This window comes from Aythya marila (genome assembly GCF_965140915.1).
Source record: "Aythya marila genome assembly, chromosome: 1".
NCBI lineage: Eukaryota > Metazoa > Chordata > Aves > Anseriformes > Anatidae > Aythya > Aythya marila.
In genome coordinates, this window is record NC_139042.1 from 115,794,247 (window position 1) to 115,808,807 (window position 14,561).

Genomic DNA, 14,561 nt, shown 5'->3' on the forward strand with positions numbered 1-14,561 from the left:
TTTGTATATTCTTTCTTTAAATTGATGCATTAACCTTAGACATCAAAAACTGAGTCAAGTGCAATCACTCAGCTGCAGTTGTGTGCATTCTACTACAAGTGGTGGCTTATGTAATTACAACCAAATACATGAAATACTGAGTGCACTTACTCAACCTAATTCTATAGAGAACTAATGTTACAGGGCTGTCGTATCAGATCTTTCTGAAGAGCTGTAGCAGAGCTGACTAAGTCTTCTCTTCCTAGACGAGTGTCCACAGGTCAGCCTAATAGCATCGGGCATTTTGCAGAATACCTGCCAGCCTCTAGTGCAGGGTATCGTTACAGCATGGCACAAAAAATATTACAAGGACAAAAATAATTGAAAATATTTGTAGCAGATACTTTCTGTGATTCAGGAGTTGAATGCTGCAGGCATTATCTCATCATGATTGTTTTTTTTTTTTTCTTTTTGTAAGGGCATTTTTTTGGTAAAAAATCTCTCTATATTTAAACAATTTTCTAAGTGTGCTCCTAACTCGGACGGTTCCAGTCTCAAACTTTGATTTGATTGGTCCCATTTTCTTCCCTCTCCTGCTGCCCCTGCCACCCTCCACTCCCTCCCTAAACAATTAAAATAACTCTAGATTTAAATAATGAAAAGGTGCCTTTCAAAGGCTGTACATTCCCTAAAACACAAGAAAATAGCAGCAGTGAAATGTTCATTCAAACAAAAACACAACATGTACAAAAGACTCTTTCACTCCTTCATCGCTGTGGGAAGCATTCTGAATGAACCCTCTCCTAGCTCTCTGTCAGAGGGTGTTTTGCAGTGTGCCTAAAAGGTCACCTGGTTTCAGTTCTTGAGAAGTGTATGAGGATGTTGCAGAATCCTGAACCTTGTGAAGGTTCAGCAACACCCTTATAGGAGCATGCGTGTGCTGTCTGCGAGATCAGAAAAGAGCACAGCAGTTAGTATATATAAACTGAAGAGAGACACGGGGAGAAATGATCCCTGGCTGGTGCTTTCTCAAAGTATTTAGGGATGAGGGCTGTATAAAAGTAGCTGCTGAGAAATAGGGATTAACGTGTTTTGACAACCAGTTCTCACCGTTTATTTAACAAAGCAGAAGGTAAAAGACCTGTTCCATAAAGTTCAGCAGAAAACAGTTCGACTGATCATATTCAATTTTACGTATGGGACACCTCATTTTTTGGACACTTTTTCTTGGAGAAATCCCACAAAATAACTTTAAGTGTTATTTCATTAGCTAATCACTCACTTCCAACGTTTGCTATCTTAGCCAAAGCAGAGCTCTAAAAAAAAGTCTTCTGAAGACTTCTGTGTATTTTCTTCATTGCTGGTAGGGTCGGGGGAAGCTACAGGCTAATGAAGAGATAGATGGTGAACGATTCTACTTGTTGATCAAATCTAATTAACATGTTTTCGTGAATTTGTCTCAGACGAGGCATGAAAAAGCAGTTCTTAAGGTTAAATTCTAATGGCTAAAGTCTTTCCTTTTAGATTATTGGATATTTTTTATTTAGGGATTAATTAACTCTGACCCCATTTCAGTGTGATCTTAGTACTTACTGTTCAGGTGGTTTACAGAGAGATTCAGAAGATATTTCAGAGCCACAGTTACAGGAACTAAATAAACAATAGGCACTTGAACGAAGGCAACTTTTAACACCACAGAAGCACTTAAGTTTTCCAATTTTGTTCTCTGAACTTAGTGCAACATTTCATTCTCTCTTTACCATAATCAAAATTTGATGTGCATTCTTTCTTAAATGGCATCTGATGTGGTATCTCTCTTCAGCTCTTTGTGGTTTCCTGTTTTTCGTACACAGATGAAAGTATCTGCTGAGATCTATTAAACTTTGCAGTTTATGACTTTCTTAATGTAAGCCTCCAAATAACATTTACAAATACAATGAATGCTTGGTGTGGTAGAAATACAGGAGCATGTCTTTGGTGTTGTACTTCAAATTGCTACCTGTTTTAATATGGTTTAATTCTAAAATATGTATTATACAGAACCAACTTAATAACAGTTGGTCTTTTTCTGTACAATATTGTAGTACCAAGTAATACGCATTCCCACATAAGGAAATAGAAAAGCTGCAATAAAGTATTTTGACCCATATAAAAATAAGGCAATGTAAACTAATAAAAACTGCAAGAAAATGTTGATGAGTATGTGAGGCCTATGTCTCTTGTCTTCTTTTGACATTTAGCAGTCATTAAAAATATTACTAGGAATGTGTGAGAACTTAAGTCCTGAAAATCGTTATATATTGATTAATGGTTATATATTGGTTAGTTGACGTATGTTTGAATACCGTATCATTTGTCCTCGGTGTGAGGCAGAACCTTTACAAGAGAAGGTGTTGTGGTTTTTCAAAATTTGGGTTTGATCCCAATGACATGAGAAAAAGAATTGCTACTAGTGAAAAGTTTCTCATAGATTTGAGAGTGGTGAAATAGAGAACTTTCAAATGATCAGCCTCATGTCAGATTCCAAATATAAGCACCTGGTTGGCAAAATAACTAAACTGCATTATCTATGCAAATGGAAACTGAGTTTGACAGATTGTGGCTTTGTATTAAGGAAGATAATTTTACTCTCTATCCTGATTCCCCACACTTTCCCACATTCGCTACTCTGAATATACTCCCCATTGTGCAGGTGAAGATCTGAGAAGATGTCTTCTAATATTTATGTAACTGTTACAGGCTGTAACAAACGTTGGCCCAGTGGTGGTGGTATCTGGATGTTCGTTATAAGAAGGTTACTTGGCCAGTGCGCCTAAGTTTTAAAAAATATTATTGCAGTAGATACTAAATTGATGCTTATCATTCTGAGAAGAGAGGCTGTGAAGAAGGGAGTTCCTTACCAAGCACAGAGGTGGTCCTTTACATTAACTTTGAGACAGTGCAAGGTTGGTTACTGTACCTGCTTGGTAGAATATTTCATTTTCCACAGTGTTCTTTCTATTGTCCTAAGGAAGCTTGAATATTTATCATTGCAAAATAAAGTGTCTCTTTGTTCCACTGTGTTTAAGGGAAGATAAACCATTCTTTCATTTCCTTAGGCTCCTTTCAAATAACTTGATTCTCTCTGTCTGTTGAGAAACCGAATGAATGCGCCACTACTTCAAAAGTCAATCTCTGCTGTCTAAATAAGGTATTAAATTTGGGATTTTATTAAATTTATTACTTCCCCCCTCACAGAACTATAGTGCCATGGAAAGTGTTCAGGCAGTGCCTTCATGAAGTTCATCAGATAAGCTCTGGTTTGGAAGCAATGGCTCTTAAATCTACTATTGACTTGACCTGCAATGACTACATTTCAATTTTTGAGTTTGATATCTTCACTAGATTATTTCAGGTAAGACTTGACAATTTCAGATATTTGTATGACTTCAAGAACCTTAGTGACCTGAGTCACTAGTACCTAGGGATCAGGAATTTGAATGTTTTTGGACATGGATGCTGATGCCCCAAAACTGACACCTGGAAAAGATATCCAGCAGCACCTTCTTCATTCCTGCACATACATATGATCACAATATATTTGTGTTTGCTGTTTACATATGTTGCACTATTCTTAAATGCATTCCTACAAATGTAGACCTTCAGGTACTTATCTAAATATTATTTGTTTATTTCTTTGTACTTCTGTAGCTACATATACTCAGGTGAATTGTTTCTACAAACATATCAAGAAAGTTGCATAAGAGTTCTTTTTTTTTTTTTTTTTTTTTTTTATGAAGTGTAGGCCTAATTCTTTTTCTTTTTTTTAAATGGACAAATTTTTGCCATTAATAACGTTCTACTGTTTATGTATAATCAGGGACTATCTGTGGGAATAGCATTGATTGTGTTATTGTCAGTAGATAACAACATACATGCAAGCTTATTTCAGAGAAATATTACATGCCTCTGTTAACCTTGTGCCCTTTCTACAGAACATACTTTAAGGGGGACATTCTTTGAGTATTTGAGTCAATATAGAAGGCTTTGCTGGTTTTCATCTGTATTAAATGCATTGATTCTGAATTTGTCACTTTGGATTTTTACTTTGTTTATAGTTATCTGTGAAGTATCCAAATATTTAATTGTTTGTTTATGTGTTTTTAACCCCCCTAGAATGCTAAACTGGCATATTGTTCTTTACCTTGTTGGAGATATGTACAAATTACCAATATTACACCAAAGCCATGGCCATATGTTTGTTCCATCTTCCATGGTGTTTTGTGATAATCTGTTTAGCTTCATTGGGTTTGTTCTTCTGGGAAAGGGGGCTATTACAAAGTTGATATTAAGATCTGGTAGAAGGTGATTAACGGTTTTAGTTTAGAGTTTTGGTTTTGATCATCTCTTCTCTGTTCTGAGTCAGAACTGTATCAGAGTTTAAAATGTTAAGGTGTAAGTAATCTTTCTAATTTAACCACATGTTTTGGTCACTTTTAAAAACAAAGTCATGCAGGTTATAGTGCTTTGAATAAAACTTGGGAGGTTCTCTGGTGTTGCTGTTCAGCAAAATCCCCCTAAGCTTTGCTTTTTGTGTGCAGATATGATCAAACATTCCTGCCTGAACATTGCTGCCTTGGGTCCATTTCTATTCTGTAAAAGTTTCTCCCTTTTATTCATTATTTGGCAATCTGTTCAGATTTTCAGATTAGTCAAGACCAGATCTTGGTCTCAAGACTTCACTGCAAAATGTCAGAGGCCTATTGGCTTCAACATTATATTACTATGAAATGCATTTATTCAAGGTTCTTTTCTATAGGATTTGATTCCCTCTCTCATTCTGCTCACAGATAAAGCAAACAACTACCTTTTTTTTTTTTTTTTTTTTTTTTTTTTTTTTTTTAAATCTTATACTTGATTAAACAAGTGAGTGATCTGAGAAGTAATGTTTTTTTCTGGCTCTTTGTGGAGTCCTGTAGATTGCTTTAAACTTCAGGACAGAAGTCTCAAATGAGATTTTTTTCTTTGATTTGCAAACCAATGAATTCGCATTGCTTAGCTTCTATGTCAGGCCATTGCTCTTTTCATTTGTTACCATGCCTGGTGCTAGGAAAAGGGGATCAGCAGTACTGATATAAGTGAAGAAAACTGGTTAGGATTAACTTTAAATTTAACAAAGAAGCAGAGAATTTTTGCCAAACTGATTACCATCTTGTGCAATAGTTGTGTAAGTATTCAAGTGAACTTGCACTGAACTTGGTCTGAGAATCTCTCCCAGAGGTTACATTTTACTTCTTGAGTTTTTGAACTGCTTCCGTAACTGTGTGTGCATACACCCACGGAGAGAAAATCCCAATTGTTGAAGTAATCAAAATACTGTTTTGCCAACTGTGGGTTGTTACAGAAAAGCTACATTTACAATGATGCTTATTCACAGAAGAAAGCAAGTCTACTTTCTGTGGAGATCCTGTAAAAGTGAAGCTGCTCCCCCTGCCTCTCCCTTGTATGCATGCACAACTCTCAGTGCTGTTTCTCTGACCAGAGAGAAGTTAGCATGGCAGTATATTTGGATGCTTTGAAGAAAAGGATTTTCATTCCGTCACTGTTAACGTGTTCAATGAAGTTGACCTTTTATGCAAAAATACTTCTCTAGGAGAACAAGTGTACCAACCTTTTCCATTTTAGATTTTCCAATTTTTCAATACATTCAAGTTCTTGCCCTTTGATTTTCAGTCCTACTGTCATGTCATCTTCATATAGCAGTAATGGGACGCTCTGTAGAAAGTCCAAGCATTAGAAGAAGATAATATCTGCTTAAAAGCTTGATGGTTGTAATCAACCAAGGAATTTGTATGTATTTTTTTAATACTTATTATATATGAATAATTATATAGAATTAATATATTGTTACTGTACACTGTGAACCATATAGCGTACACCATATTGCACACATTACCACAGTCCAAAAAATCTTCAGAGTACTGAATGTTTGATCATCATTTTTGACTTAATCCCACAAAACAGGAAGATTGTTGTGTTTTTGTGAGGAAGTATCGGCGTTGGTATGGCAAAAGGGGAAGAGTCAGCTCCCTTTTTTCTTTAGTTAGGGTAACAAACATTTTTCATGTGATTTAGCCTCGTCACATCCATCTTCAGTGAAAATGTAGAGAGTACCTGGTAAGATGTGGTGTTGCATCTATGATAGCTTTTTTTTTCCTTTGTTTTGTACAAATTTTCATATTTGCGGTTTCTTATGGCCTTTGTGCTAAAACCTTACTGTTCCATTCCATGTATCTGATTTGAAGAGGCATGCATTCTGAAATAAGTCTTCATACGTGCTTAAATAACGGTTAGGATTTGCCTAGGGAGTGTATCATAATTACAATATGATTTTACTGTTACAATATTTTGCTCAAGTGCATCACTTAAAAAGCATTTCATCTCTACATTGCTAGCCTTTAGAAGTCCCTTTGAAAGGAATTTTCAGGGCACACAAGAACACGAGTTTCTTCTCTTCTGTTGCTTAACTTCTCTTGCCCTGATATTTTGAGAAATACATTAAAACCAGAAATACTCTAAACCATTGAGAGGCAGTTTCTTGTATTTCCTGTGATGCCTATGAACACTTAATATGTTTGTATTAACCCACTCCTTAAAAATCATTCTTCTTTCACAGTAAAGAAATATTTTATGTTCTTTTAAGTAATAGCATATCAGGCATGTTTCACCAAGTTTTCTGAAGCATTTGTTATTCAGGTCAATAGAGTTGCTGTTGATGTTTGTTTTGTTTTCTCATTCTAATATATTTATGGTAACTGAAGAAAACAATCAGTAGAGAATAAGAAAAAGAATAACATCTCCAATAAGTGTTTTTACTAGGCTTCATGTCTTAGTGGTACTTATCATTACCTATGGGAGTGCCTCAGAACCACTCAAGAATAGGCTTAGTTGGGTTTTGATTAAACCATCCCAAAGCCATACTCTGCATTTTCTCACTAAACATTGTCCTTAATAGTTTGTGTGGCTACAAACAGGAGATCATGTAAATTCGAGGTCTTCAAAATCTTTATCTAATGTTTATCCTTGATGTTCGCCAGTGGGATTCCCCAGGGCTCAGCATTGGGGCCAGTTCTGTTTAACATTTTTAGCAGCAGTCTTGATGAGGGGAGCGAGTGCACCCTCAAAAGGTCACAGATGACACCAAGTTAAGCAGGGCTGTTGATCTGCTTGAGGGTAGGAAGGACTTGTGCAGGGGTAGACTGGATCAGTGGGCCAAGTCCAATCCCATGACATTCAACACAGGGCCAAGGGCCGGGTGCTGCAATTGGGTCACAACCCCATACAGCAATACAGGCCTACAGAAGAGTGTCTGGAAAGTTGCCTGGCAGAAAAGGATCTTGGGGTGCTGATTGGCAGCTGGCGGTGTGCCCAGGTGGACAAGAAGACCAGTGCCATCCTGGCCTGTATCAGAAACATGTGGTCAGAAGGACTAGGGAAGTGATTGTCCCTCTGTTGATGGTTGGACTTCATCTTGAAGGTCTTTTTCATTCTAGCTGATTCTATGATTCTTGAAATTTTTTATTATTTTTTTTGAAGGAATCCTTGCAACAAAGCTGAATATGTGGAACAGTCTTCTGTACTGTTAGACCTTAACCAAAAGTATATACTTTTTCAGCAGAACCTAAAACATTTTGCATCTTTTTAATGAATTGGCTTGAGTTTTATTAGAAATATGTAGCTAACTGGCTGTGTCTAATTGTTTTTCTTCTCTTTTTAGCCGTGGGGTTCAATCTTAAGGAATTGGAACTTCTTAGCTGTGACACATCCTGGATATATGGCATTCCTGACATATGATGAAGTGAAAGCGAGGTTGCAGAAATATAGCACTAAGCCTGGGAGGTGAGAGGATTGGCTGATTACTGGTTTCCAAATAATCTTGTTGTCTTTAGAGCTACGTAGTTATTCTAGATCAATATTTCTATAATGTGTGATTCTTACATTGTGATATTGAAGGAATACTTTTTTTAACTTTTTGATTAGGTGGTGAATCAGAGTAGTAGTAGGTTGTTTTATTTTTGTATTTGGGATGGTATTTATATCTTTTTTTTTTTTTAATAGTTTAATACTAATGGACAGAATGGCCGGTTTCAGAAAATGGTTGATCTTTAGATTTTAAGACTGGAGAGTTTAGTAACCATGAAGTATTTTTTACATCATAATGCCTCTACAACTCTATGAAATAAAGCAATATTTATTAGCACATGTAAATATAAGCAAGTACAAGAAAACAGGAAAAAAGAGTTTTCATTGCTTTTCAGTTCTTCTGAATTATGTGTGACAAGCAATTCATTTTTGGAAATCAGGTTTGAAAATACAATGTACTTCTTAAGACATGTTGAACTGTTACGCACTAGTAAGGCAAAATTAATTGTAGTCTAGGTTTACCTTTCAGTTCTCAAGCTTTGTTTCCTAATGTCTAGGTCTCTAAATTTGTTTCAGGACCACATGTATATATAATTAGAGTTTGTCATTTTGAAACTTGTTAGAGAAGTGTAGCAATACCTTGAAACAACTATATATACATTTTGTACTTGGTTTCTTCTGATTATTTTTTTTTAAGCAAATAAACCACGTGTTAAGTCACCTGTCTGTTTCAAGTGCATGTGTAAGAATCTCCTGGTTCCAGTCCAATAATGATTTTAGCTTGGCACTCATAAGCAATGTTATGGAATTTAGATTGCTAGGTTGGTTTTTCAAGTGGTCACTTGAAAAAAAAAAAAGTGGTATTAGTATTTTCTCTATTATTAATTCTGATTCTGTGGATAATTTCTCTTTTACTTCTTTTATAATGAAAATTGTCTTAATGTTCCTTGTAAATATAGTTTAAGATAACTTTCTGTTTAGATATCAGAAGATGACTTTCTGAGTTGCTTAGGTGAAACGCTGAATTTGAAGTGAAAAGGAGATAAAGCGGGAGGCATTACCTGAAACTGCTTCTTTGATCAGTCTAAAATATCCTGGAAATTAGAAATTCTGTTCAAATAGGACCTAATTACTTCTTCAAAGTAATGCTGGCCCTGCTGAAGTTTGCAAGAGCTATGCCAAACTTCATGGAGGCTGATTTATCATTTAAATTTGTTTGGAAGGAAATAAAATATTGACATATAATTAAGAAAAACTGCTTTGTGGCAAAGCTTGTGGCATTTCACTGTGGGATGCTTTTCTGAATGACATTTTTGCATTTGACATGGTGTCTGACATTAAAGCAACTAGGCTTTTTAGTAAGAAGGAAATAATTATACCCAACGTTCTTGTTGATGATCTTCCTTTTCTTCCTACTGTGCTCTCTGTCTGCATTATGATACCATACGCATTTTGATACTCCCAGATATCACCTGTAAAACACACAAGTATTTAAATGCAAGTCTAATTGGGTTGGTATTATCTAGCATTTTCTGCAGTAAAAGTGGTATTTCCTCCATCCTGTTGACAAGCTCAGCTACTTACAAAATTAACACTGGTAGTAGAATAGTTTCATTCACATTTCTGTTCCTTTTAAAGGTGTTCTCTATTTCCTCAACAAACCTTCCATTCATTCAGATTATTGGCCTCTGTGTTCACAAAGGGTGTATGTTGTAGCTATGGAGAGTTAATATAATACAGTGTCTTTGAAAAGGTTTATGAGCATGTCTAAATGTATGTAGTAGGACTATTCACGGTGAATCTTTCACTTTGAGAACTAAAAAGCAAGCAGATGAAAAGTTGGGTGTAGGGAGCTACTGTTAGCCTATTTCTGCTTATGAGGAACTGACAGTGTAAAAGATGCTGGTTTATTTAAGGTTCTATGCTTATTTTGCTGAACTCTGATTAGAACTGACTTTCTATTAATCCTGTTTTTATCAAGCTATATTTTCAGACTGAGTTGCACTCGCCTGGGGCAGTGGGCCATTGGATATGTGACTGGCGATGGGAACATATTGCAGACCATACCTCACAATAAGCCTCTGTTTCAAGCTTTGATTGATGGCAGCCGGGAAGGATTGTAAGTACAAATTCTTATAGTTACCATGGGTATTAAGTCGTGGTTCCTTGTTCTTCTTATGCTGCAGATGAGCAATTATTAAAGATCTTTAAAAGAGGAAAAAATGTATACATGGTATTTGGCATTCCTTTGGAGATTAAGGACCATCCTTTTTATTCTTGTTTCCAGGTAATTCCATTAACCAAAGTTAACCAAAGACATATCGGATAAATTCCAGGAGAAAATAAAATTGGGCAGCTGTCACATTGATTGTTTCCCAGTAAGAGTCACAAATGCACTTAAGCTTATTGAGCAATTACTACTGACAGTTACTCATGTGTCTAGCTCTGGACAATGATTTAAAAGCTATGTAATTGCTTTTTTATATAATGTGCAGCCAGAAAGTTTTCAGGTTTTAATAGTTTACTGAAAAGATTTGTAATTATAAGAGAATCTAAGTTTATAGGGAGAAGTGCATTTTTTACTCAGCTCATGTAACAAAAATACTCGGTGTCAGAATCTTTTTTCACTGTTACATGTTTTGATATATCCGCATGATTATAATGGGGAAAAAACAAACAAACAAACAAAAAAGGAAATAATCAGTCCTCAAAAAAAGATTGAGAATTCTTCTGCAAACTTTGAAATTTTCTCCGTCCACCTTTGTCCAGAAATTTTATTTCAGGTATAAGTTCATATTTTGAAAGATATCAAGGTGCTGTAGATATTGCCCTGTAAAATAACACGCACTTACTATGGTAGTATTACTACTACTCAATTTTCTTTACCAAAACTGGATGAACAAAAGCCGAAGCTGAGAATACTAATGCTAGGTGAAGTTTTTGACCCCATTTAAATATAACTTTCTCATGATGCTACTTTACAACATGACTTTCAGGAAACTGTTTCCAAGTTATCTCTAACATAAATTTCAATATAGAACTCCATAGTATCATTAACCTATTATTAATTTCCCACAAGATTAAAATAAACTGTTCTTGCTTAAAGTCCAGTCTGCACCTCAGATTCTCAGTATAGATTCTTGTTGTAATATACAGATGTTCACAAACAACATCTATTCTGCTCTATTTGTTGAAATAGTCCATAGAGTCACTGAGCTCCACTGTGCTGCTAGTGGTGAGATCACTAGGAACATATGCAAGTATAAGGTCACTGTAAAATTGAAGATCTAAAATACTGTTCTATCAAGCTACCCAAAAAAGGTTATCTAATAAAGCTCAGATGCATTCTGCTGGTAGTTATACATGTGATGTCAACTTCTTTCCAGTGGTTTTATAAATGGACTTTAGCATGTAACAATATATGCATGTAGCATTTCAGTTGCTCCCAAAAGGTGGCAAAGATGGCTAAGGAAAGATAATTTTATTTAATGTCTGCTGTTACTTATTCTGTCCCTTTAAAAAGTCATAGGTATTATTTAGCTAATAAAGCTAAATACGTGTGCATATTTAAACTAATGTTTTTGTGATGCAGCTATCTGTTCCCAGATGGACGAAGTTATAATCCTGATCTGACAGGTTTATGTGAACCCACACCACATGATCACATCAAGGTCACACAGGTACGTTGCGCATTTTATCAGTTACTTTGTGATCTTTGCTTCTCTTACCATCTCATCTAGTAGTGATAATACGCTTTTATTAAAATGTGAAAATGAATTAATGAGAATGAAAATGCGTTGTTGATAGAAGAGCTTAGTTGAAGAACAGGTTAGTAATTGTTTAAACTCTAGAGCTAATGGTGATGCCGACAGTATGCCCTGGAAAGTTTTGCTTATTCTAAGGCTCATCTGCATGAGAAATATATTAATGGTTATTATTTTTTTTCCATTATTTATGTTATAGGTTAATGTAGCTTAGAGTCTCCTGCTAATATTAGATGAGAATACAGAAATGAAATCAAGATCAGATTATAGTTTTTAAGCCTGAGTAGGAATAATACATTATGCTGACAGATCCCAGAGGAAAAATATCGTTCATTTGTCACAAAAATACCAGTTCCATGGTCTGTCTTGTTTTCTCTTTGTCCATCGTGCAATTTAAAAGAGAGATCAGGGAAAAGTAACAGGAATAAGTAAGTACCTGAAGGGACTCACTTTCCAGACATTAGAATATCTAGATGTTTTTGTAGTCTTGTTGAGTGACGATGTAATATACTAATGTGCAGATGTTTGATATTCAAAGAATAAGAAATAGTTACCACAAGATGTAGGCTTAATTAAAAATTGTGCTGAAATCATTACTAGTAGGTACAGGTATACAGTGCAGAGCATTTCTCCTGACAAAAATGTCCAGAAGACTTGAGGTTATGTTCAAGGAGAGCCATCAGACTACATACGACTCTTTCAGATGGTTTTCCATTTCTTCAGAGCTGAGTGGGTGACCTACTGAATCTGCTGTAATTGTGCATCACACCTCTAAAAATATTTTAGAAAAGGAGTATTTGTTGCCATTTATGTTATTTCAAGGAATACCATTAGGAAAATATATCTCCTAATTAAGAGAATTCCTAAAACAATTGCTGAAAGAAAACGTGAGCATGTCTACCAGTCTGACTTCCCTCTTTGCTATGCAGAATTAGAATAGTAAGGAAAGAGTAGCACAGAGATATCAGACGTGTTGCACAAAAAGGTTTTTATAGCCTTGTATCCTTATTTTCCTTTCTCAAAGAAAGGAAAAGTAGCTTAGACATTTTCAGTGATAAAACCTTGTTCTCCCCAAGCAAGTCATCTTGTATTTTGAATACACTAAATGAATCCAGTTGATTCTGAACTTGTAGCTATGAAGAAATCATTAGTTAATGCAGAGAGTCTGAAATATGTGAATGTTGCCCTAAACAATATCTTAACTGTAGTAGATTAACACTGCCACTAAGAGCTGCTTAAACTATTAAAAGATACTATAAAACTGGCTCCAGGGCCAGATTGCTGCAGATGGATTCTTTGCAAGAGCTCCGCCATAAGCATCTTTAGTGCATACAGACTATAGCTACAAATACAGACTATTGCTTTTCTCTTTTGCCTAGTCTCTTCTCCGCTCCCTTTACTGGGCAATAGCTGCTTATTTTCCAGTGATCTGGATTTTTCTTACTTCAACCTTTCAAAATTTATTTTTCCAAGACTAAAAAAGCTTCATAGAAATGTTTGATTTCCAGTTCCCCAATAATATACTTCCAAAATCTAGAAAGCTGTTCTAGACTTGAGTTTTATCTATTATTTATTCCACCTGAAGGAGTTCTTGTATCTTACAGTCAGTCCTGCAAGGATACAAAGTGCTGAATGATCTGTGCATGACAGTTGCCATGTCACCTTGAGGGGATATTTGTACCATACTTCATACAAGGGTTATTTATTTCAGTGGGCCGTACTATATCCAAGCTGTAGGTAGAAATCCCTTGTTTCTCAGTTCTCCAGTACATTTTATTAGTCCTAAACTCATACTTAGAAAAGGAAATCTCCATTCTGTTCCCCTTCAGCAATTAATTTCTCCCTTACCATGTTTTCATTATCTTTCCCATACTGCAGCAAAGGAAAAACAGGATGTATGCCTTGCATTAATATAGTACTTACATGTGATAACTCTGTAGAAAACCTAATAGGCACAGATTCATTATTTATTTTATTCTTCTTTACCATAAATTTTTATGTTATTTTTTAAATATTTATGTTTATTTTAATTTGTATTTATTTATATAATATACTATACTTTATTTATAATTTGATATATTACCATATCTATCTTAGGTTTGAAGAAGTGAAAGAGTGAGCTGCTTGGATAACCTTGGTGTGGCTTTTAAGTAGATCAATATCAATATATTCCTTGACTAATAAATACAGTGGAATGAAAAACGGGATTCTGATAAATTTTTGTTACTTGTGGTGTTTAAGTATGTTTTCTACGAACAAATTACAGTAAAGAAATAACTAGTCTTTGTTTTGTTACAGGAGCAGTATGAATTGTACTGTGAGATGGGTTCCACTTTTCAGCTATGTAAAATCTGCGCAGAGAATGACAAGGATGTGAAGATTGAGCCTTGTGGGCACCTCATGTGCACTTCTTGTCTTACAGCATGGCAGGTACACTCATAGTTCAGTTAGTAGAGAAGAGGATGGATTTATCTGTTACATCCCTGTTTACAATGGGGGTACTCTGTTTTACCTTTCTAGGTACTCAGTAAGAGGGTTCAAGTGCTTATCTTTTTAAAATTACACACAATTTTGTGGACTAAAATCTATGAAAAACAAGGTTCCAGGGGTCATTAAAATCTAGACTTGTAGGTTTGCCAAGACATTTGCTGACTCCTGTTAATTAGGAACTATTTCCAAAGCACAGTGTCTACTCAGGCAGCGAAAGCTGGACTCCTTGTGCCAATTCAGCCACACAGATCACTTCAGGATGTGTTCAAATGGAATAAGTGGACAAGTAGCAGCTGAGAATGGATAACCAACCAGACAGGGTTTTATGAGGAGACAGAATGCCTTCTGTGGGAGAAGGAATTAATCTGTTGTACAAATCATGCAGTGGCCTGTGAAAAACAAGCTTGCAGTTCCCGTGTTTCATTT

The 14,561-nt window shown here is 35.5% G+C and overlaps 1 protein-coding gene across 3 annotated transcripts in view; it reads left to right on the plus strand.

The window, feature by feature from the left end:
* CBLB (Cbl proto-oncogene B) overlaps positions 1-14,561 on the plus strand; it is a 138,657-nt gene that overhangs the window by 77,073 nt on the left and 47,023 nt on the right. For all 3 annotated transcript variants that reach the window (XM_082784865.1, XM_082784864.1, XM_082784863.1), the window contains exons 5-9: positions 3,217-3,373; positions 7,736-7,857; positions 9,863-10,000; positions 11,474-11,561; positions 13,944-14,075. In XM_082784865.1, the coding sequence (XP_082640991.1) occupies positions 3,217-3,373; positions 7,736-7,857; positions 9,863-10,000; positions 11,474-11,561; positions 13,944-14,075 (637 nt within the window). The remainder of the gene's footprint in view (positions 1-3,216; positions 3,374-7,735; positions 7,858-9,862; positions 10,001-11,473; positions 11,562-13,943; positions 14,076-14,561) is intronic.